Source organism: Necator americanus, chromosome II (assembly GCF_031761385.1).
Source record: "Necator americanus strain Aroian chromosome II, whole genome shotgun sequence".
Lineage (NCBI taxonomy): Eukaryota > Metazoa > Nematoda > Chromadorea > Rhabditida > Ancylostomatidae > Necator > Necator americanus.
Genome location: NC_087372.1, coordinates 31,484,699 through 31,507,888, shown reverse-complemented (window position 1 = coordinate 31,507,888; position 23,190 = coordinate 31,484,699). Strand labels below are relative to the sequence as shown.

At 39.9% G+C, this 23,190-nt stretch overlaps 3 protein-coding genes across 4 annotated transcripts; all 3 read left to right on the top strand.

The window, feature by feature from the left end:
- Window positions 1-1,345: 1,345 nt before the first annotated feature.
- Window positions 1,346-2,704, top strand: RB195_020075 (uncharacterized protein; the record flags this gene model as incomplete). Its single annotated transcript, XM_013446650.2, has 2 exons — window positions 1,346-1,527; window positions 2,620-2,704. The coding sequence occupies 2 exons, from the start codon at window positions 1,346-1,348 to the stop codon at window positions 2,702-2,704; spliced, it is 267 nt and encodes an 88-aa protein (XP_013302104.2).
- Window positions 2,705-7,411: 4,707 nt separating this feature from the next.
- On the top strand, window positions 7,412-9,746 carry RB195_020074 (uncharacterized protein; the record flags this gene model as incomplete). Of its 2 annotated transcripts, XM_064188214.1 has the most annotated exons (6): window positions 7,412-7,568; window positions 8,684-8,763; window positions 9,270-9,378; window positions 9,448-9,453; window positions 9,579-9,628; window positions 9,687-9,746. In XM_064188214.1, 6 exons carry the CDS (start codon window positions 7,412-7,414, stop codon window positions 9,744-9,746), a joined length of 462 nt encoding a protein of 153 aa, XP_064044094.1. The 2 variants fall into 2 exon arrangements, with proteins under 2 accessions (XP_064044094.1, XP_064044095.1); XM_064188213.1 differs by lacking the exons at window positions 8,684-8,763; window positions 9,270-9,378; window positions 9,448-9,453; window positions 9,579-9,628; window positions 9,687-9,746 and having other exon boundaries at window positions 7,412-7,918.
- Window positions 9,747-12,087: 2,341 nt separating this feature from the next.
- RB195_020073 (uncharacterized protein) lies at window positions 12,088-21,551 on the top strand (the record flags this gene model as incomplete). Its single annotated transcript, XM_064188212.1, has 22 exons — window positions 12,088-12,204; window positions 12,267-12,345; window positions 12,699-12,796; window positions 12,857-12,985; window positions 14,208-14,326; window positions 14,443-14,566; window positions 15,238-15,323; window positions 15,383-15,458; window positions 15,534-15,629; window positions 16,300-16,434; window positions 16,490-16,640; window positions 16,708-16,847; window positions 18,458-18,594; window positions 18,650-18,746; window positions 18,820-18,965; window positions 19,043-19,130; window positions 19,878-20,006; window positions 20,084-20,203; window positions 20,259-20,408; window positions 21,027-21,144; window positions 21,225-21,396; window positions 21,452-21,551. 22 exons carry the CDS (start codon window positions 12,088-12,090, stop codon window positions 21,549-21,551), a joined length of 2,607 nt encoding a protein of 868 aa, XP_064044093.1.
- Between the last annotated feature and the right edge of the window lie 1,639 nt (window positions 21,552-23,190).

Genomic DNA, 23,190 nt, shown 5'->3' with positions numbered 1-23,190 from the left:
ACGAGCGAATTCATCAAAAACAGCCGGACTGATTTGGAACCACAGGCGGCGAAGCTCATCAACTCTTATTATCCTTCAGTGACTTGTGTGAATTGTTAGCGAACAAGTAGCAATGAGAGGGGAAGTTTAAAAAATTTCAGGTCTGCAGAACTTTTCTTGTTTTTTTTGAAAAGGACAGCAAAAACGTGTTAAACAATTAGCTTATGGGTTGGGTGTAGCGGGGTCGGTTAGAGATCCGCTGGGCCAAACGGTCATAGGTCGAAACCTCTACAATGCCAACCAGGACCTTCATCCCTCCGGGGATGCTACCAGACTTGTCTGGGAGGATAAAAACACTGACTTCACATATCGGCTACCCACCGCAAGTCATTGGATCGGGCAGTTACACGTTCGTAATCCTCAAACGATTCTGAATTGCAGTGAACGTGGGGGCGCATCCCGAGTGGACTGATTAACGCCCGAAACTTTATCCTTTATCCTTTATCCTCATAGTATACATGATAACAATAATAAAATAGTCATTCAATAATAATAGTAATAATAATATAATATAGAAATAAATGTGAAATATAAATAACTTTCCCAATATGTGGTGAAAGTGCATAGTACTTTTGAAAGCTCGAATTCGAGTGGGCAATACGTAGGAGAGCTCGGTTTACGCGGAGTGAGATCCGAGGCGCCACATTGGCGCAAATTTTCTTTTATTGCGACCGCGAAACTAATGCATTTGAGGAAAAAAGAATTCTAAACGACATTGTGTCGCAGCAACCGCATGACACTTTTCGCACGTGCTAGAGATGTATAAGACTCTCGGACTAACTGGTATGATGGATTCTTTTAAAAGGCGTTATTGAATGGCGATATCTTTTTTTTTTTTGAGAAGCGATATTTTTCCTTTTTACTTTTTCTTTTTGACCGACAACTATTGAGAACTGAGTTCAAACATCATTGAACGGTCGTCAAGAAGATTAAGGAAGTCAGAAAAACGACAGAACGAAAGGAAGAAACTATGGAGGACAAGGACACAGAAATGTTTAAAAGTTGTCGCAAAGGCGGTAATCTTCTTTTTTTCTACCACTAATAATCCTTTTCTCGTCTACATAACTTGAAGGTGAACTCGATTTTACCATTATATCAGTGTCAATACTTCATTAAAATTGTGTTCCTAGATAGAAGTTCTTTTATCATGGAGTACCGGTTCCTGGCATGGGGAAGTTCAACTGATAGATATTTTAGTGCTGGTTTCAGTTCCGTAGAATTTCATCTCATTTGCTGTGTATCATTCATTTATCTCTGGCTGCAACGCGTTCTTCACCGCCACCGTCCTATCAGCCTCCCAAGAGTCATGTCGAATTTTATTCTGTACTGTACCGTTGTCGTTTTCATTGTTGTCGATGCTAGTGACACTAGCTGTTCTGAGGAGGACGATGATACAACATCTCCTGCAAGCGATTTTATCGTGAAGGAAAGTGAAGCTGTCCCAGGAAACCCATTGACGCGCAGTCTTCTGAAGGAAAAGGTGGAACAGTAAGTCATTAGGTTTTAAAGGCTCATTAGGTTTTTTTTAGAAATTTTTTTACGCATATGAAGGGCGGAACCTCGAAATGTAATATGATCACTTGTGTTTTGAAAGTTTCCTTGCTTCACTTGTGAGTAGGACAAGGAGACTTTTTCTTCTCATTTTCTTCGGGTTTCTTTTTCTGTGGTCGCTGCTGCAAATTCTTATGCTTATTTTATGCTCCATTTATTTCGAATCAATACTGTTAGAGTTTTTACTCTTAGGTATTTTTCATCATGTCACTGTTCTCCAGAATTGGATCTGTGTAAACTGTGACGAGAAAGAAGCTCGGTCAACAACTGAGGCACTGATAAAATTGTAGAAGGCCATCCACAAAGAATTGAATTAGGTTTTTATACATCCATGAAAGCGAGAAAAAACTCTGAATATTACCACTACACTATTATACCAGCACTTAAAGGCAGTATATTACAAAATTGACGATGTTTGGATCTCTTCAGAAAAAGATAGGATTAGAAGTGCAGATTAAAGGCAGCATAGCACGAATCTGGGGTGGTACGGATTTCAGGTGGAGTATTTTTATACGGGATAGTAGATTATGGAGAGGAGGGTAATTCCGTCCATGTCTTCCTAACTGCCGTGAAAAAGCTGTCCGGACGATTCGGCGCCGCACAGGGCTGGCGCGCTCCACTCGAACTCCTTGTAGAAAATAGTGCGTCAGAAGGCCCGAAGCCGTATCGTCCGGGCCCTTTTTTTGACGGCAATTAGGAAGAAATGGATTCCCCCAAACCGTCATGAAACATTTCGTGGGAAACGATCTTCTTTCGTACGAACTATGTCATAACGCGCTGTCGCTGTAAACGCGCCGCGTCCTCGAGTTGATAATAATCAGTGAGCCTTTTCCAGTGATCTACTCAACTAAGACCATTGGATACGCTGCTTAGGGAAGCAGCGCGTATACAATGGCGATGCTGTGACGTATTACTAAGCATGGTAACGCTCATATTCGCAATTCACATCCCTAACTCTATCTTTTCCTGAAAAGATCCTAATATCTTCAATTGAACTTAACATCAACCTAACTCATCAAATAATTTCAGGCCCAATCCACGCTTCAAAAGGGAGTGGGGAGCCGGGGTTGCTTTTGACGGCTTATTTCGGCTGGGTGACATTGCAGCAAAATGATCGCAGTCGCCTTCCGGGATGTTGTGCCATCTTTTTAAAGCTATCTATAATTGATGTATACTTTGTGTTATATACGCAAGTGAATAGTGAAGGACGTATATTTAAAGCTATGTCACAATAAATCGATTACCTACTGAACTCGCAGAAGTACAAGTGATCCACAATCAATGAGAGCAAAAAAACCGTTTTGCTCAGAAATAATTTCGGAGCACCAGCCGGTTCGAATAACTCGAAATTAAATTTGAAAAAGACGTGATTATAAAGAAGAAAATCGATATTCCTTCAAAGGACTCCCTCCATCATAAATAAAGTTATAATTGCCAATTCCTGAGTCGCTTTGAGTTCTAGTGTCCTAGACCCCTTAAACTGCCTTTTCTCCTCGTTTCCGCGAAAAAAAGGCAGTTATGTATCCTCACAGAAGACTACTGGATGCAAATTTGTTTTTAATTTGTTTAAATCTTTTTTGTTTACCATAGCAGTCATGTCTTATCAAGATTAAAGTTTTATTGAAAGAGTTGTCGAGTGGGTGCTACACGTGGGAACTTATTTTGATATATTTTGGGATTGGATACAGGAACGACATTGCTGCGAAACATACGTAGAATGGAGTCATACTCAGGTTGCACGGATGTTCTCTTGATTCCTTTTGCTTCTTTATAGATTATATAACGTGTTTTTGCAAAATAGGTGTAAAATAAATGAAACAGTCGTTAATTATGAAGTTAATTATGCAAAATGTATGCAAAATTCTGCAAAGATTTCTCCAAGCGGAACAATGACCAATAATCAATAGAAACCACGATCAGGATCATTTCCTTTCCAATTTGCAGTCAACTTTAATTTAAAAGAATGTAAAAAACTTGAATTTGAAGGTCGGCTCACTCGACTTACGACATCTTCGCCGAAGTGTGTCGTGCCAAAACATATCTGAGACAATCCTATTCTCATCTTCTGTCACAGCTCGCGTAGAATCTATCCGTCGCTATTCCATAGTCTAATCATAGTCTTACGTCTAGATTGCATTGTCTACCAACGCCGAGTGACTTCAGACTTTCTGTTACCACCTTCGTGTGAGACATTCTTTTACGACCGGGGGGCTTGTTCCAGTCTGGGTATCAGAGCATCCTCTAGACAATTGGGACCCGGGGATTAGTCGATTTCCTTGTAACGTAGCCAAAAAAGCGATGCCGGTCTCTTGCAGCCGCTTCAGGAGGCCGAGCAAGATTTCTATGTTCTACACGTGTCATTTGGAAGTACGTCCACCGGCACATCACTGGTCAAAACTAGCCTAATAGTCACGTACGCACTTTTCGTTCCCTGCAGTCAGGCTTCTCCGTTAAAGTCGACGGTGTTGCGTAAGTTTCCAATCCGTACATCATGAGAGGGCGAAATGCGAATAATGGGACCCGTAGCTCGACTCCATTGCCGATAACGGTCGATCACAGGCGTTTGATCAAAAATGTAAACTTCGAATCCGCTTTGGCGCATTCCTGCTGAATATCACTTGCGCAGCTACAATCGTTTTTCGGGATACAGCTCAAATAAGATAACTCATCCACGAGTTCAATTCATAATAATTGTTGTAACTTCGCGCTGTTTGAAAAGAATATTATCACCTGTCATTCGGAGGTAGTGTAGTATATATAGTATAGTATATATCACCTGGTCGGCGTACCCGAAAAAGAGCAACGGAGGTGAAGATGGTTCTTAAACGACATTGGCGGGACACCGTTCAACTATTCTTCGCGTTCTCATGTTATCAACAGTAAAGTTGAACAGAAATGGTCACACTTAGCTCTCTTTCATCGCAGTTACCACTTCGAATGGTGAAGTAAATATAACTGATGTTCAGACAGCAGCACTTGTTCTTCTATTTGTGTCGTTAATTAAGCAAACTTTCCTAGAATTCCAACGAGAATATTTCCTAAATGAGGAGGGTGGAGAGCACCTCTGAGGTCTAGAAACAATAACTGCTAGCTTCGAATATCGCTGTCACTTCGACTACTTCGACAATGAACACTAAGTCAATCGTCGATCGACTAGGACCAAAAGCCAGCTTGTTCAGATTTTCCATTGTTCGCTTTTTGGATACAGACCAGAAATTCCGTTCGTGGTTCTTCGCTGACGGTGGTGTATGTCGGTCGTTGAACGTGCACGAGTTCAGGGGCAGACGGTGCTTGAAGTTCAGCAAAGTGTTAAAATTCTCCCTCCACACTGCCACACTTGCCTCACTATAACAACTCTGTCCGCAGTGTTGATGATAGGTGAACACCCCCGGATCTTGCCCCTATACTGCCTTAGTGAAGTATGAGCTTTCCTCGGTTTGTTGTCTTTCCACGCCTCATCAAACTTTTTCGTTCTTGACATCCGTTAGTTCCCACGACCACGTTTCAGCTGACAATGCCCTTCCCAGACTCTTCTCCTGGATGAAGTCACTGGTAGTGCTGGTAACATAATTGTACGAGGGTCTCGTTTGCGCAAACGCAAATGCTTCTTTTGGTAGTGATCTTTGCTTTGCAGCGCCCTGAGCAGATTTAGTAAAATCGTCGGTGTCATCAACTTTCTTCTTGTTCTCCAATCTCCAATATTAATCGTCATCCGTTGCAGAACTCCTTTCTTTCAGACTCCCCCAAGTCAAGCCCGCTTTTTGTGGAACTCCATGATTTCTTTTCTGGAACCGCACCATTAAGCTGAGAAGAACTGAACGATGGGAAGAATCGAATGCTACAGCCTAGGTGTGATGTAGGTGTATGTACGATTGCTTCTGAATTTGGAGACAGTGATAGAATTCAAATCCAGAAGAATTAAACCTAGAAAAGTAAATATTGTTTAAATGTAGTGTGGTTTTATAAGTAAATAAAGCTGTAAAAGTGTTTGTTTATGGTGGTTGTAATGGGTTTGGTGAGTTTTAATGTTTATATGAAAGTAAACTGATAAGGAAACAGAGTATGAATGAGAAAGAAGAGGAGCGTAAAGAAAAAGTGGAGTGTGTAGTGAATAAGGAATGAATTAAGAAAGATGGAAAGCGTAAAGCGAGGGCTTTTAATAAAATATATTTATTTAATGGGAGTTCGTAATAAAATTATATTAAAATGTTTTGCTTGTAAAACCGGATTAATTTTATTACTGAAACTTGGTTAACCACTAAAATTTTGGACTCTGAGTGTTGGTAACTGCCCTATAATGTCAACCGTTCGGACCGATCCATGAGAAGAGGAGTGGTGTGCGTTCTTGTAAGGCATTTATTAGGCTCAAATGTTACTGGTGACAAGATCTTAAAGCTGATTATTCCGTGAAATTTTGTGTGCTGATGATTTGAGCAACTCGTTTTATACTCGTATACCGACCTCCAAATAGTTTGCTGCTGATGATAAAAAACTTGTAGACGTACTTAGCGATCTTGCGGTTATGAATCATCAAACTATTATTCTCGGGACTTCAATCTACATATAGATTGGATTAACTCCGTAGCTTTCAATCATCTTCATCGCTTTTCTTAGATTTTTCACAGTGTGATTTAAAATGTGAATGAAGCTGATAAGTTTTAATTCTTAACCTAGCGCTAATTAGATGTTGAGCTTCTTACCCTAGCCTATGACAGCAATTGTCCATTTCGAAACACCTGTATTATGTAGTCAAGAATTCCGTTTCTAATTTTTGGCTGACTACCTTTCTTAAACGATTATTTTCTGTGTTGACTGGTTTATTATTCAATCAATATTCTTCATGTTGGACATTTATCGCAGATTTGAAGAAGGTTTTAGGCTTGAAATTGTCTTTCATTTCTCCCTTTTGTTCTAATCTTACCTGCTGAAAGTTAATTTAGAAAAAGTCTTTTAAGCTAAACATCTTAATAAGTGTAAAAAAGTATGTTAATTATTAATAAAAGATATTTGTTATAAGGACTTGTGAAGAAAATGAACTTTATTTGTATTAGGATAAAATAAAGAATGAAACTCTGTTTAAATAAAAGAGTTACTTATATAAGATGTATAAAGCTAATGTAGCTTGATTTTGAGTGTGTTTTTTAAGTGAGTAAAAATAGAAATGTTGGATTTTATAAAGAGTGGTGCAATTTTATCAATATTAAAATATTAGTTTAAACCTGGTATAAATATGACGAACGAATGTATATAAAGTGGGAATGTGTTTAACATATCTTTAAATCTTATGCTATTAGGTGAAGTTCAGGGAAAAGCGCCATATTACAGAATTCTAAGTCCCCAGGTACTAATTGCTGAGCAACTATCGTCCTATTAGCTTATTACCAACGCCAGCCAAAATTATGGAAAAGATTATCAGGATAAACTGTTGTTTGGTAAAGAAGTTTATTGATTGCTCAACAAATGGGTTTGTCGGTGGAGCTTCGACATTACTAATCTAATTGATAGTATTTTTGACTGGTCTTAGCTTGCAATAAGGTAAATCGATTGATATAATATACGTTGACCTGTCTAAAGCCTTCGATAAAGTATGCACTCTAAATTAATTGCTAAGCTTAAGTACTTCGGAATAACGGGCCATATTATAGATTGGATGATCTCGTATCTTAATATGGAAGTATGACAGTCAAAGTGCCACAAATACTCAGCAAGTTCCCTTGCAGAAGTGAGTTCCACAAGGAGGAGTTCTCTCCCTCTCTTGTTTCTCATCTACACTATCGACTTACCTAATGTTATCAGAACCTCTTCTCACGTCAGTGTCCAAATGTACGCTGATGACATTAAGATTTACGGCATATACGATGACGAGAACTACCTCGAAGTACGCAATGCACTTCAGACATCACTAGCTAAAATGTCCGACTGGGCCTCCAAATGGGATCTGCGCATTAACCACGACAAGTCTCTGGTTATGCATATAGGTAAAGGGAATGTGGCTGAGTATAGTATGAATGGTGTAGCTCTTAAAATTTGTAAATCTGTAAGAGACTTAGGGATTTTTGTGGATTATAACCTCAACTTCACAGAACATATTGATCATATTGTAAGGAAAGCATACTCGGCCCTTTTTCGACTATTCCGCATTGTTCACACCTCTAATCCAACTATTCTCACTCGTCTATACAAATCGTTCGTCTTACCTCATCTTGAATATGGCTCTCAAATTTGGAGCCCTTCAAAGAAAAAAATATATAGCAAAGCTCGAAAAGGTGCAAGAGACTTTTACGCGTATGTTATGCAGAAGAATGTCAACAGACTTAGCGGTGAATAGCTACAAGGATCGTCTCAAAAAATTAGGTATGAGCAGTTTGAGGAACAGACGTATACACGCCGATCTAATCTTGTGTTTTCGGATCCTCAGAAATGAAACCAAATTAAAGCCAAGCAAGTATTGGTGCTTCAGACCTACTAGTGAAAGAACTGGTGGTTTCAATTTACATTACCCTAAAATACAGCATAGAAAATTTGACCTGATGTTCAATAACTTCTTCTATAGAACAGCTAGATGGTTGGAGCTCTTACCGCGGGATATTGTTAAAGCCGAACATAGTAGGATATTCAAGGCGAATTTGAAGAAAATTGAAACAAGCCGGTGTCTGAATATTGATGTCTAACCGCATGCCTCTAATTCTAGCAACTCTCTGATGTCTGGTGCCTTTTGCACAGGGCATGGAACTGGATCACGGATTCCCGTCAATGATACCTCTTAGTTGTCTTTTGCATTTCTCCTGTTTTTGTACTGGCTCTCCTATAGTTACCTTTTTCAGCTTACTGCGAGGCCACTCTTTTCCTTCTTCCGACACATGAAGTCTATTCCGGTCACTGAAGCTCTTTCGCTAACGAGGATACTGATATCCTTTGGTCATATCTCTCTTTAATTTCATGCGTCATACTAATTCCTCTCTCAATTACTTCGGAATAACCTTCTTTGCTAAGTACCGCATCTTTTGGCAGTTTGCTCTTGGCTGTCGCTTGTCTAGATTGTGGTGGTCAGTCGTTTGAGGATCACAAAAGTTGGTGAACCCTCCTGCTTAAGGTCTCCTGTCAGACTCGCTTTTAGCTCAACGTGCTCCCTATGCCTTGGGCGAATTTGGCTTTCCGAACGTTGATGTTTCGGTAACGTGACCAATGATAAGCGCTCTGGAGGAGATAGTAGATGTCACAAGAGGATTCTTCACCTTCTGGAGTAGGAGAACGACATGTTGACATTAGCACTTGTTATCTACCGCAGGAAGAGACAGCACCAGTCTTCTTTGGCAATAAATTGGGTTCCGGTTTCAGTAGAGTTTGTAGTTTCTTTTTACTCCTAAGAATCTCTGACTCAGACAAAGGATGTTCCATTTGTTTTTTTTTTTTGTTTTCTTTATCTTCTTTTCTGGTGCACCATTGGTGTATGTGAATAAATAAATAAATAAATTCATCTGATCCATAAGACGATTTCCGTTGTCCGATGTTTAGTTAGCAGAATAATACAATTTTCTGAGAACATTGTTCCCCAACTCTTATCTCTGCATTCACACGAACTCCGACAATTACCACCTGCCGGCTTGATATCTTGGTCATAAACGTATTGAGTTCATCATAAAATTAGTATTTGTTAATGTCCTCTGCGATTTCCGTAGGTGCATAAGCACGATCCACAGTTTGAGTCTCAATCTCGTAATCGTACAAAAGCGCATCTTGACGACGTTGAACCATACTCCTTCAATTTGTTGTGGTCATTATTCACAGGTATGACACAGCCTACTACTTTCTCATCACTTCCCGTCAGCATAGCACCAGTTTATGGTTTTGCTTTAGTTGAGGGTTGAAATTTACGGTTTATGTCTCGAGACCACGAAATAATTCTTTCTACATTGCGAAGCGAGCCATCGAATCAAAAATGGAAGACATCGTTATGCGTACGCTGCAGGATATCTAAAAGCTTCTAGTGGTTGAACAAGAACTGCCCCATTTCTGGAATCTAAGTGACAAGAGGAGGGTCAGTTGTTTCTTTACTTTAGGAACTGATGATGGGATTATCTACTATGCTTATTTAGAACAATCCAGCAAGCGATGCCTGCACATATCGCAGCAGTCTGGGTAGAGCAGCTTGTTAAAGTTCACTCGACAGTGACCTGCATTTCAGAATACGTGACGAATGTTTGTTGCTAAAAATTCCATTTTTCTCTCAACTATTTTAGTGTATGTGTAGGATGTAATCAGTACAACTATCAGTATATGTACAGGATCTGGCAACGTGCTGGATGGCAGCACACCTTCGCAATGTTTAGAAAAATTTCCTCAGGCAACAGTGCGAGTTGTATAGTCCGTCCGCTCACAAGGAGTATACATGAATTCTTGATTCTGTTCACTGAAGTCAGAATCAACACGTGCAAGTGACAATTAAACCCTTATACGCGGTTCAAGTAATGAATCTTTATCCTGTTTTCCAATCCATCTCCCCCTTCTTCACTGTCACATTCTCTTTCTCATTATGCAGAGCATGAGTTGAGATTTGAATAGTTACGGTTGAAATTTACGGTTTATGCCTCGCCACTACGAAATAATTCTCTCTTCTACTCTCGTCATTTCCCCACCTCCATCTACCAGCCACCCAATTTTCGTCTCTTCTTGTCCGGAGTCTTCTTCTTCTTCTCTCCTATCAATATCCTATCTATATCTTCTTTCTTCACTCTTCTTTGCTCTATTACCCTCTTTACTACCTCCCATCTGCTTTCGACCTCATGGCGGCGTAGCCGCGTCTTCCGGTGACCACCGACTAATGCTCCTACTAAAGGACGTTGGTCGGCCGTACTGTATTGCTCCGAATTTGTTCAACGTCTCTTACCACAACGTCTTGTATCATAGAGCTCCCTTTCCGCGTGTGACATGGGAGTGATAATTTGGACTTTTCCTATTTTCAATCTCCAGCCGGGAAACACTGTTAATTCGGATCTCATCCATAGTAGAGACCATAGCCATAGACCAGGTCATATGCTCACAATAGATGCAGAACATGAGTTGAGGTTTGATAGTTACGGTTGAAATTTACGGTTTATGCCTCGAGACTACGAAATAATTCTTTTCACATTGTGAAGCGAGCCATCGAATCAAAAATGGAAGACATCGTTATGCGTATGCTGCTGGATATCTAAAAGCGTCTAGTGATTGAACAAGAACTGCCTTATTTCTGGAATCTAAATGACAAGAGGAGGGTTTACGTAGGGGGAATTAAAATATACTTATAAGCTCCATATGTGCTACTGGTATTACTATATAAACTACTTCAGTAAGAAAAAAAAACGAAAGGTGGAAAGGATCATTCGATAGGTTCACAGCATCAACTGTGGACATTGTTGATTGAATGATATTGCGAGCGAATTTCATGTACTGGAGCTTTGTACACCATTCGGATCCTGATGGATTGGTCGGTGTTCACCAGTGGAAGTTGGTCATCGCTGGAAGATGGTAAGTGGAAAATACAAAAGGATCCGGCGAACGTGTAGGAGGGTGGGGGAAGCAAAAGAGGAGAAGAAGGATTTCCAAAGGCGATCCAACAAAAAGAAATGAAAATTGAATCAAAGAGTAGATGGAGGCAGAGAGTAGGGAGAGGACTAGGAGAAGAGGGAGAGTGAAAAAATCCGAGCAAGAAGGAAGAAAGGGAACAGCAGTAGACCAACAATAAAGAAGAAATTTAAGAAAGACGGGGCAAGCATATCCCAAAATACGTCAAAGAAGTGCTGTGGACTAGAATGTAGAAGATCTCCATCACATTGCACCCTTAGTACTTGAATGGCTCTGTGTTTTTGCCCAAGAAGATTTGAAACCTCGGAGTATTTACAATTAAATATGATTTAGATGGAAAAGAACTTTTTGATATGTGGCAGAAACATCGAAATTCCTGAACTTCTTTGGTTGACAAATCAATTCCTATTCTAAGCATTATCTGGCGCTAATTCGAAGAATTCACGATGCTCATTGTAAAAGTGCAGTCGTTTGCTGATAAGTGGTGTAAGCAAAGTCAAATGTATTGTGTGCTGCTGATATCGTACGCCGTTATTCAGCTGCTTCAGCGGCTAGTGTTCTGACGTACTTTTTATTTCGTTGTTTGAACTAATTCTTATCTGTGACTTTAAAATTTTTATGGTCTTATGACTATTTTATGTAATCTAAAATAAAGTAAAAACAGAAAAATAAAAGATGACAACGAAGTAAAAAAGGACAAATTTTGTGTTTTATTTGGGGGAATTCGCGGTGTTCCAAGTATACGATTACTGTAGTGATTTCCATTGTAGTTTTCAGAGTTTTTCAGCAATTTTGTCTAATTTTGTTTCCCAACGATAAATGAGTAGCATATTCGAAAAGAAGTGCCGTAAATGTTGAAGAGAACGTAGCAATTTTCTTTGTGTTTGAAATCGTTCCTTCCCAGGAGTTGATTGAACCCTACCCGTCTTCACCATGGGCTCCATCTATCGCTCAGAGGTGATGAGCCTCTGCCAGATCTTCTTACAAACGGATTCCGCTTATCAATGCGTTGCAGAACTTGGAGAACTGGGACTTGTACAGTTCTTAGACGTAAGTGGACTACCGTATTACAGTACTACTCGGAAAGAACAGCCAATGCCATTCGATTTCAGTTAAATGAAGAGATGAACTCGTACCAAAGGAAATTCGTTAACGAGGTTCGTCGTTGCGAAGAAATGGAGAGAAAATTAAGTAAGTTTTTGCTTCTTACTGGATTCATTCTACTTCTTATTTATTCAAGACAATCTCTTTTCTCTGGGAATTTTCACTGAGATGCGTAGCTCCTTATATTTCTTCGCACACTTTCTATGAAATTTCCCTTTATTAATCCAAAAGCAGACAGCACGGCGCGTCAACGACAAAACATTCAGAAAGCATTGTTAAATCATCATGCATCATAATTCTGTCTTATAAACAACAAGATTTCCTTATCAGAGGAAATTAGCCGACTAGTGGAGCGTATTTTCGCTTGTGCGATAAAAAACCATAGTTGATTAATTATTTAATTAGTTAATTAATTAATTAATGCATAGTCTTCCATCTAGATTTCATCGAAGCAGAAGTGGTGAAGGATGATGTAGAGATCAAAGATCACGATGAGCACATTCCAGCACCTCAGCCGAAGCATATGATAGAAATGGAGGTGAGGCTCCGAGTTACTTCCAATTAACAGCAAGACTTACAGTAATCACCACCGATTTAGGCAAATTTCGAAAAACTCGAGGAAGAACTATTGTCGATCAACACAAGTTCCAAGCAACTTATAACGAACCACGTTCAACTGCTTGAAATAAAAGCGGTTCTCGAAAAAGTTCATCTTCTACTGGACGCAGTAAGTTATTGGAACAACGCTTAAGTCTTTTGAAAGAATTTTTCCCCCGAAAATTTTTCTCATAAATCAACGGAATTACAAGACAAAAAGTTAAAAAACGAAAGTTTTCCATTTTCATTGAAAATCACGGTTTTCATGTATTTTCTGGGAAACTTTGAAAATATAATAGTTTAATGTATACAACTGTACTACAACAACTAAAAGGTGTATTTCTAATGATAATTACTTATCCACCAATGAAATTTCTCTTTTCTGGTTCAGCATCAAATGAAAAAAAACCAACGTATTTCATATCTTCTTTTTCTGATTTCCAGAAAAATCTATTTTCCTTGAAAGCTCTGTCCTTTCCAATATGGTCAGTTTCAATCTGATTTTAACAGTTTTCTGAAAAAGTGCTCACGTTTTATTGTACAAGAATTTCTGATGATGCACGTCTGAAGATCAGAAATTGGTCTTCAAACGTGTGTTATCAGAGACGTAAGAGTGGAAGGTGGGAGCAGGACGTCATCGCTCTCAAAGTGCGAATGGTCCGGAAGAGAAAAAGTGGAAAAGAGTTCGGAGGCAAAAAATAGTGCGACAACAACTACAGAATTTTTCGCATGGTTTAGTGTTGATCTCCTTTGACGGAACAGAGCAGTTTTGTAGGAGAAGGATACGAACCAATGCACCTCGCTTCTAATATATAATTCTATATTATAATCTAATATAATATTCTAATAGTATAGTAATACAATTTCCTAATATATAATTTTAATAATTCTTATACTCTTCAAATCTTCAGCAATATTTGGTATCGATCCCAGACAGCTACTAATTCATGTCCCAAAATTCGTCTCCAACGGATTAATCCGTCGCAAACTTAGGGTGGGAATCAGTGGACAAAGCTAAATTTTGTAAACAGCAATCGAAAGTTAATAAGCTGCTAATTTCAAATATGACCAGAATAGGATTTAATTTAACAGCTGCTCTGAAAAGGTGCGAAGTCCAGCTAACCTCCGCCAATTGAGTACTTTCACACATTCCCTATCCTGAAATAGGCGTATGTGGCGGATATATAGCCGTCGAACAATAACCAGCTTCAAAAATTCGTAATTTTTCTTTAGAAATTGTACAAGATTTACGTGAATGAAGCTAGCAAATTTTCACAAAACAAAGATAATATTTAAAGAATTAGGCAAACAATAGATAAACAAAAATAATGATGAAATGTTCACATTTCTAGGGTACGAAACGCGATGCTGCAATGTCCATCAGCGAAGCTGCTCGCGGCGAAGCTGGTCCTTTTACTATCGGAATCAAAAACGAAATAGAGAAGGAGAAAAGGGACGAGAATGAACTAAAGTAAGACCAAACGACCGAACAATGAGCACATTCATCACACAAATGATATACAAAAACAAGAAAAATACATCTAAAAAAGAACGACTGTAATGCTCCTATTTCTGGGAAATTTTCAGGTTTGTCGCAGGTGTGATCAGTCGTAAGAAAAAAGTCTCATTCGAACGTTTCATATGGCGTTTCTGTCGGGGCAAAGTCTTTGTTCGTACCGCTGACATCGAAGAGAGAACAGAAGTATTCGACGTAAGTGCCTGAAAACCAACAATGCTTGTACAAAACTCCATCTATGGGGGTGGATGGAAAAGATATTACGTATTTTTTTCCATATTTTTCAAAAGTCATTTATTTCTATAAAGAACAAATACCAAAAAATGATAGATTGTCCGTTTTGTTCGAAAAACTTCTGCCATCCTCCAGTGAGCTCCACAAATCCTCGTTCATAGAAAGATTTTTCTTGGCGAAAAACTGAGTAAGGTTCTGATTCACAGCCTCATCATTGAATGCACCCACATGAATTAAAGGCATCACCCTATGAATCTGAGGTGGTACGGATTTCAGGTGGAGTACTCGTATACAGAGTCGTAGACTATGGAGAGAAGGGTGATTCCATCCATTTCTTCCAAATTGCCGTTAAAAACGGCCCGGCGCGCTATTTTTTACAACGAGTTCGATTGGAGCGCGCCAGTCTTGTGCACGCGCCGCATCTTCCGGGCATTTTCTTACTGCAATTAGGAAGAAACGGACGGAATCACCCCCTCTCCACAATCTACTATCTACTATTCGTGGGGTGATGCCTTCAAATTTGCACCCACACGTTTGGTCCAACTGTCAGACTAAGAAAAACCGCGAGAAAAAAACACCAGTGCTTAATAATGTGATAGTGACTTAAATATCGTTAAAAATATCATTTTCAGACAAAAAAGCCCGACAACAAATCAGTATTCATGCTGTTCTTCTCCGGTGAACAGCTAAGATCCAGAGTAACGAAGATTTGCAACGGGTACGTATCGTTCAGGTTGATCAACTAATAGTTCATCATAAATTTAAAGTTAACTTCAGGTTCCAAGCAACTATCTACAATTGCCCTGAGTACACATCAGAACGTGCTCATTTACTTGGTCAAATCAGTGCACAGGTGAGGTTTTATTTCTTTTTTTTTTCTATTCACGTCATTTCGAATTTTTCTTTCCAAAATCCATCAAAATTATAGGTCAACGATATGGAAAGCGTCATCAGTAAAACGTTAGAGTATCGCAGAAAAATCATTTTTGGAGCATCGCTTAGTGTGAAAAGATGGAGCATTATGGTAGGTCATCAGTTGTGATCACGCGCAGAGGCTGCGATTGGTCAGCACTGACTTGATTGTCAAGAGTTTAATTAGAGTAGTACTGTAGTTGAGCGCGTTAATCTCTCCCTTCAACCGCTTCATCGTCAAAATAGCGTCTTTTTTTTTCGTCACCCTTGAGGACCGTTCCTTTTTTCAGCGTTCCTTATCCCTAACCGTCGGACAGCGACTGAAGAGAAAGTGTAGAAAGTAGAAACATCAATAATAATGGCGTTGTTAATAATAGTGCACACTATTGTTGATGTTTCCTTATGTTTTCTCAACTTTTTTCCATATAGAATGAAGGAAAACTGGTCCAAAATCGGTGGGTCACCGGTGTCTCACCCACAAAATCAGCTTACTATCTCTTACGTGGCTGATTTAAAACGACCTAATCGTTGCGCTCGTGGGGAAGCGGCGGGACTAGCGTTTCTAATCCGGTTGGGACCCTTACTCATCTCTGCAGTCCGATTGCAGCAAGAGAGTGTCCCGTCTCGATCGCAACCGCTACCTCCAAAGCGGCACCTTGAGCGCAGTCACTTATACTTATTGCACTGAGGATCACGTCGTTTTGACGCGAAAACAGCATCAGCGATCCTAGAAGAAATCACTACTCACAGAATTTTGATGTTCCGATACGCATTTTTTTCAGCTTTTGAAATTGAAAGCGATTTTTCATACGCTGAACATGTTCTCCGTTGATGTCACTCATAAATGTCTTATCGCCGAATGTTGGGTACCTACGGTCGATCTACAGCTCGTGAAAATGGCTCTACGTAAAGGAACGGTAAGAACGCCGTAAGGGTGTCGGAGAATGAACGACGTCGTGAAAATCGTTACAGGACCAATCCGGTTCCACCATACATGCAGTACTTAACGAAATGGAAACACATCATACACCACCAACACATTTTAAACTGAACAAATTCACTCAAGGTTTCCAGAATATTGTCGACGCTTACGGTATTGCAAACTACAGAGAAGTGAATCCAGGTAGTGTATCGCTTCCAGTAGTTTCTGTTGTAATGCATGGAATTACGGTACCGTATACATATTCTAGCTCCATGGTCAATTATTTCCTTTCCGTTTCTCTTTGCTGTTATGTTTGGTGATTCCGGACACGGATCGATCATGCTCTTAGCTGCTCTTGCCTTCGTACTATTTGAAAACAAATTGATTTCGATGAAGATCAAGGATGAGGTCAGTGAGAGAAATATTGGACTTCTTTCATTGTCAAATTTTCATCTCCTCTTCGGATTTTCCTCTTTAAATCTACTCACAGCTCTAAGTACAAGGTAAGGAGATTTGAAACACAGTATCAATGAAATAGTCTGCTGGACACGTGGACGAGAAAAATGATTTATTAGGAAGTTCTTTAAAAAATTTACATCTCTACCAATTTATTCTCATCGTTAATTACTAGTAATTATTAATTTCTTTTTTCACCGATTTCCATTCTAGTTTTACTGCCTCTGAGCAAAAATGTTGTTTGGAGGAGGGGGAGGGGCGCCCTTATTTCTGGAAGCACTATCTTACTTTTTTCTCTTAGTAACTTTAGCTTATATGTTATAGATAATCTAAGACTAATGGTTAGGTCTTAAGGCCCCGATTGATCTAGTTATTTACTTCCACAAATAACGTTTTCACTGAGTGCCCTCGCCACTACATTTTACCTCTGCCTGTGCTAGAAATTCCGATAAGGCTGCCCGCAGAGTTCACATCCGCGTGGACGGCGCCGCTCGCGCGGTTTGATGGCTATTGAACGTTCACAACCATTCGATCAGTAGCTATCAAACTGCAGAGCGCGCGGGCGGCTGTGAACTCTGCGTGCAGCCCAAGATCGGTGAAGAACCACAACTTAGTAGCTAGTTTGATAAGAATTAACAGGTCCTTCCCCAATTGGAAGCTAAAGCTATAAAACAGGTGACTGCTTTATTTACCCTACGGAACAGCCTCCCACACGGTAAAAATAGTCGAATCAAAACTACATGAAGCTCGGTGCAGTTACGTAAGCGGCTGCGCTCAAAGCGGCGCGGAGGAGAAGCGACTGGAATCGAGGTGGGACTATTGCGAACTGCAGCAGTGAGTGATGCTAGCAAAGGTCCTTCTTCGATTCTGACCTCTACGCTCTACAGCACCGCTTCGAGTGCAGCGGCTTACGCAGCTGCACCGAGCTTAATGTAGTTTTGATTTGACTATAAGTCTGTGAAGAAACATGTAGGAAACGATAAGTTCACTACCTTTTTCTGAATGGTGATGGATTTGTTCACCTTTATTTATATTTTGAATATTCAGCTGCAATTATCTATAGAAATGGATGAGCACAACAGCGCGCAAAAAAAATTTTGAAGGATTGGGTTTGCAACTGGTGCGCGTTTACCACAATTATATCAAAACGACCTAAACGCAGATCCATTTGCTTAAGCGGTTGCGTTCGAAACGTTGCAGCTGGACCTGTACTCATCTCTATAGTCCAACTATAACTAAGGAGGGTCCCACCTCGAGGGCAACTGCTTACACAACTGCACCAGGTTTCAGGCCGTATACCCCAAATGTAACTGTAGTGGTAACAGTAGTAGAAAATAAGATTAAAAATTTTAAAAAAGGTTCATAAATACATCAATTCCTGTACAATTATTGCATGTGCAAAAAGATTTGTGTTCGATTTACTAACAACCGTCGATGCAGCATGGAAGCCATAAATCTCGCAAAAACCGAACGTAGATCTGAAAATATGCGTCTGATCCTAAATATTTGTTTGTTCATATTAACACTATTTTCATGATGAATGAGTTTTTTTTTCTTTTAAGATTTTCAACACGTTCTTCGGTGGTCGCTATGTCGTACTTCTTATGGGGATATTTTCTATTTACACTGGACTTCTCTACAATGATATCTACTCGAAATCGATAGATATTTTCGGATCATCGTGGAAAAATCCATACCCGTAGGTGGTAACTGCCCTGTGAAGTGTTGTATGTTCCCAGAAAATCCACCTTTAGACAATCACTACTTGCTCATATGGACGAGCAGGGTTACAATAGCTCTCAAACTTTGGATCTGACCTGGCCACCTGAACACTCTTTTGATTCGAATCTGGTGCGCTTCAATTTTTTTTCGATTATTCAATTATAACTATGTTTACATAACTACATATATTTCCTGCATCTAGGGACCGTATCCATTCGGTGTGGATCCAGTCTGGAATGTGGCTAAAAACAAATTGAACTTCTTAAATCCAATGAAGATGAAGACGTCAATCATTCTTGGTATCAGTCAAATGACTTTCGGTCTACTTCTATCCCTCTGTAATCACATGTAGGTGTTTGAAATTCTTGAGCATTTGCGGATTTAAGCATTCAATCAAAAATCACCAACACCTCCAACCATTACAGACACAACCGTTCCTTAGTCGACATTTTCTTCGTCTTCGTTCCACAGTGCTTCTTCCTTGGATGTATTTTCGTTTATTTATGTGTCATGGTGAGTCTATTGACAACGATTTGGTGTACTGAACTCCAGAAATCATTGCAGAGAAGCTGCCGTGCGAGAACTGGTCCTTTGGAACTTGTAACATGCATAGGCTTGTCCGCGTTTACAGTTTTGTAGATAGGATGAAGAGACAGTGATACAGTTTGTATTGTACTATTGCATGTGGCAAAAAAAAGTTAGTGTAGTACAGTCGGGTCAAACCGACATGAATCACGAGTGTAGTTGCGGTGCATTTGCGTACGCGCTCGAAATGAAACGGTGGAGGCAGCAGCTGGGACCGAGGTGGGACCTTCACAAACTGCACCTTCAGAAACTCCAATGCGCTCCTCCGAAGCGCATCGAAAGCCGTGTACGCAATTGCTTCATGTCGTACTTCATGTCGTTCTGACCCTACTCTACATCCTACAAATACGTACATCTATAAAACTCTTCTCTTTTCGAACGATATGACTACTTGTCATGTTATCCAGAGAATCATAGAATTTTTAAGATTTTCATTTCCCTGAAGTGATTTCATAGCTCTTCTCCAATCGCAACGGCAACGGCATGAGACACACTCATTGATCCAATATGATGTTGTCGCTACCTTTTTTACTTTTTATGCCATGGTCCAATGCGGTGAATGAAAACTACTTTAGTAGTAGTCCATAAATAGCAATGAAAAATAATAATCCTCTGAGCTAGAAGAAAAATAGTAGACTCGACTATGATTATTTTGTACAAAGAAAATCATTACAGGTAGTTCTCAAATGGATTTTCTTCTACGTAAATCCTGCCTTCATTTTTGGTCGATTGTATCCCGGTTCGAACTGCGCCCCATCACTATTGATTGGTCTCATCAATATGTTCATGCTTAAAGGAAGAGATGTGAGTTTCAGCGACTTCTTATGCCTTTTTCTACATGAAACTTCCTGAGGAAAAAAAAGAAAAAGTAATTTCTTAAGCCCGGATTCGTTCAACACGTCAACAGCATAAATGCCACCGCTTCCGTAATAATCAACAATAAAAATTATACATATGATGTATACGATCAATGCTACTTACAACAATGGTATCCCGGCCAGGTTAGTTTCGAAAAAAGAAAAGAAGTTCTTAAAAAAGATCTATTTATTTCTGTAGGGGCTCATAGAAGAAATTCTTCTTCTTCTCGCCGTAGTTTCCATTCCAATTATGTTATTTGTGAAACCATTCTACATTCGATGGCGTCATAGCAGAGGATTGCCGATTGCTGGTGGGCATGGACATGGTGGGGGTGGCGAGGATGAGGAGGTGCAGTTTTGTCGAGTTTTTTTTTCAGTATCATACTAGGCCACTCAACTATGGGAAGTATACGAAAAATCAAACGCTTCCTAACGAAATAGAACTATTAGCTCCAACTATGTTATGTTCCAGTAACATTATCTGCTGAAGCACAGTCCCGGCACTTATGTTTATCCCAATGACCGCGACGCGTTACGCAGCGCAAGCGAGCTCTATTTCACACACAATTTTGGCGGGTAAAAACGATTCATTTCCGTTTATTCCGATACGTACATATTTCTACAGTCGGTTTTAATTTGTAGCTTATCTAAAAGATGCTGGAATTTCCTTTGCAAGAGAAGCGCACTTAGAAGTATGCAGTTTTTGAAATTTTGCAAAACTTTAAAAAAAAACCAGTTTTCTTCGTCGAACAGCTTGCCTCATTCATTGCGAAATTAACTGAGGGCAGAAATTTCCGCTGTTCGTAATAGAGAATCTCTTCGCCGAATTCTTCGCCACTTAGTATTACATTAGTTTAAGCTTTCCTGAAAGTCACTATTAGTATAAATAAAACAACTTGTTAGCCTCTAAATGTGCAAATTATTTGCCAATCTATAAGTATCACATTAAGAAATCGTTTCGTTTCAGTTCAATTTTGGTGATGTGATGGTTTATCAAGCGATTCATACGATTGAATTCGCTCTCGGATGTATTTCTCACACTGCCTCATACCTTCGACTGTGGGCACTGTCTCTTGCTCATGCACGTAAGTTCCATTGAGTCCAAGTCTCTGGAGAACACACCCTGGCGAAATAGGGTAATCCTACAAACCTCTGAACCTTTCAGAGCTTTCCGAAGTACTCTGGGATATGTTACTAGCGATGGGTTTGGAAATGGGTGGATGGGCTGGTTCGGCGGCCATATTCATTCTTTTCTTCTTCTTTGGAGTGCTTTCAATTTCGATTTTAATTCTTATGGAAGGTCTGTCCGCCTTCTTGCACGCACTTCGTCTGCATTGGTGAGTTTGTGAACGTAAGGAGCAGCGCTCACGTGTTCTCATACCCCACCTTCAGGGTCGAATTCAACTCGAAATTCTATGGAGGTACTGGGGTTGCATTCGAACCACTTCACTTCACTCGACTTATACGTATGGCAGAAGGGCTAGAGCAATAAGGATCAAGCCGATCACATAGCAACATGTGTCTAGATAGATTTTGAGGACTTTATTAGCTTCGAATAAAATAATCGGCATCATATATTTTTCCCAAACTTTTATCATCTCTTTGCTACATAACCTCTTCTTACTGCTGTTCACTTCTTCTATGGGTAAGTTTAAGGATATTGGCGCCCAAATTTTCCCCTGGATTGTGCTACAAGTTCACCGCAAAACTTAAAAATTATTGAAAAACGCGAAGAATCAAGGCTTTCGCAATGTTTCGAGAATGTAAATATAAAATTCGAGAGCGAAGAAATAACACATAGTAGGGTGAGAACGACAAGAAGGACGGTGCAGTTACGTAAGCGGCTGCGCTCGAAGCGGTATGGTGGAGCGTAATGGTTAGGATCGAGTGAGGACAATTACTAGCACCAACTATTGCTGCTGTTCGCGATGGTCCCACCTCGATTCCAACCGCTATCTCCACCGCGCTGCCTCGACCCGAGCCGCGTACGCAACTGTACACTGTTTCATGTCGTTTTGGCCCTACTACACGACACAAGGTATTCAAATAAATCAATCAGAACCAAATAAAAATGAAATGAATCCGCATGACTGAACAGCCTGCAACCTCCAATTGTAATGAAATTTGTGGCAACATATGTTTAACCTAGCGTAGCATATTCTCGTTATAATTAATGAAGTCAAAATCTTTCTTTTTTATTTGTTTTTTTTTCCTTTTTTTCGCTACTGGTAATGGAAAAAAGGGAGGGGGGCACTCAAAAAGGTTAGGTAACGCAATGGCTACCTAGAAGGGTTTCTTGAGGGCTGAGCCACTAAACAAGGTTGGATGGGAATCCAAGATCATCAAAGCATTCTTGAAATTCTTACTTGGACTTCGATGCAAGTTCCAGCCACAAAGTAAGCAGAGCGAAATCACGAGGAGTCAGCAAGTTAGCAGCGGCCATTTTTGCCTTTGTGCGAATGAATCGCGAATTCCCATGATTCGACCCTATACATGCCTGCCGATTTTCGAAAACATTTCGCTATAAACCTCCAACCATAGGAAGCCATAACAAATTTTGACCATTTTTTGAACTGTTGGACTTCTAGGCAGAGGCTTCGGAAGCGATTACGACAAATTTTGGACAAAAAAAGAGAGTTGGTCAATTATGGTAGCTATGCTAACGCGATAACTAGATTAAAGAGCCCTGTTTGGTGGCTCAGACCTTAAAAAATCTGCGTAGTTAGCTGTTATGGCCATCACGACAACTTTTTTGGGTGTCTCCACCCCTAACTCCCTTTTCGCCCTTGCTTCTTCTCAAGCTAGATAGGTCGTGATAGTTAGAATCCAAATGAGTGCAGTTGGCATCTATTCTTAGGCGGAGGTGCACTTCCATTTTCTTTTTCGTTGCGTTCAAATTACGACTAGATGATTAGCTCAAACCTGATTCAGTTACTTACAGTGATTTTAAAATTAATGATGAAATCTTTGATAAAAATTGATCTTTTTTTGTGCAACCTCGCAAGAAAGTCCTGCACAGGAAGGGGCAAATAGAGGTGAACGGGGAAAGAGTTCCAGACTACAAAGAAACACATCAAAGGAAAGGAGATAGTTCGCCAACCTGCTTGTAGGAGATGTTGGAAATTACCACC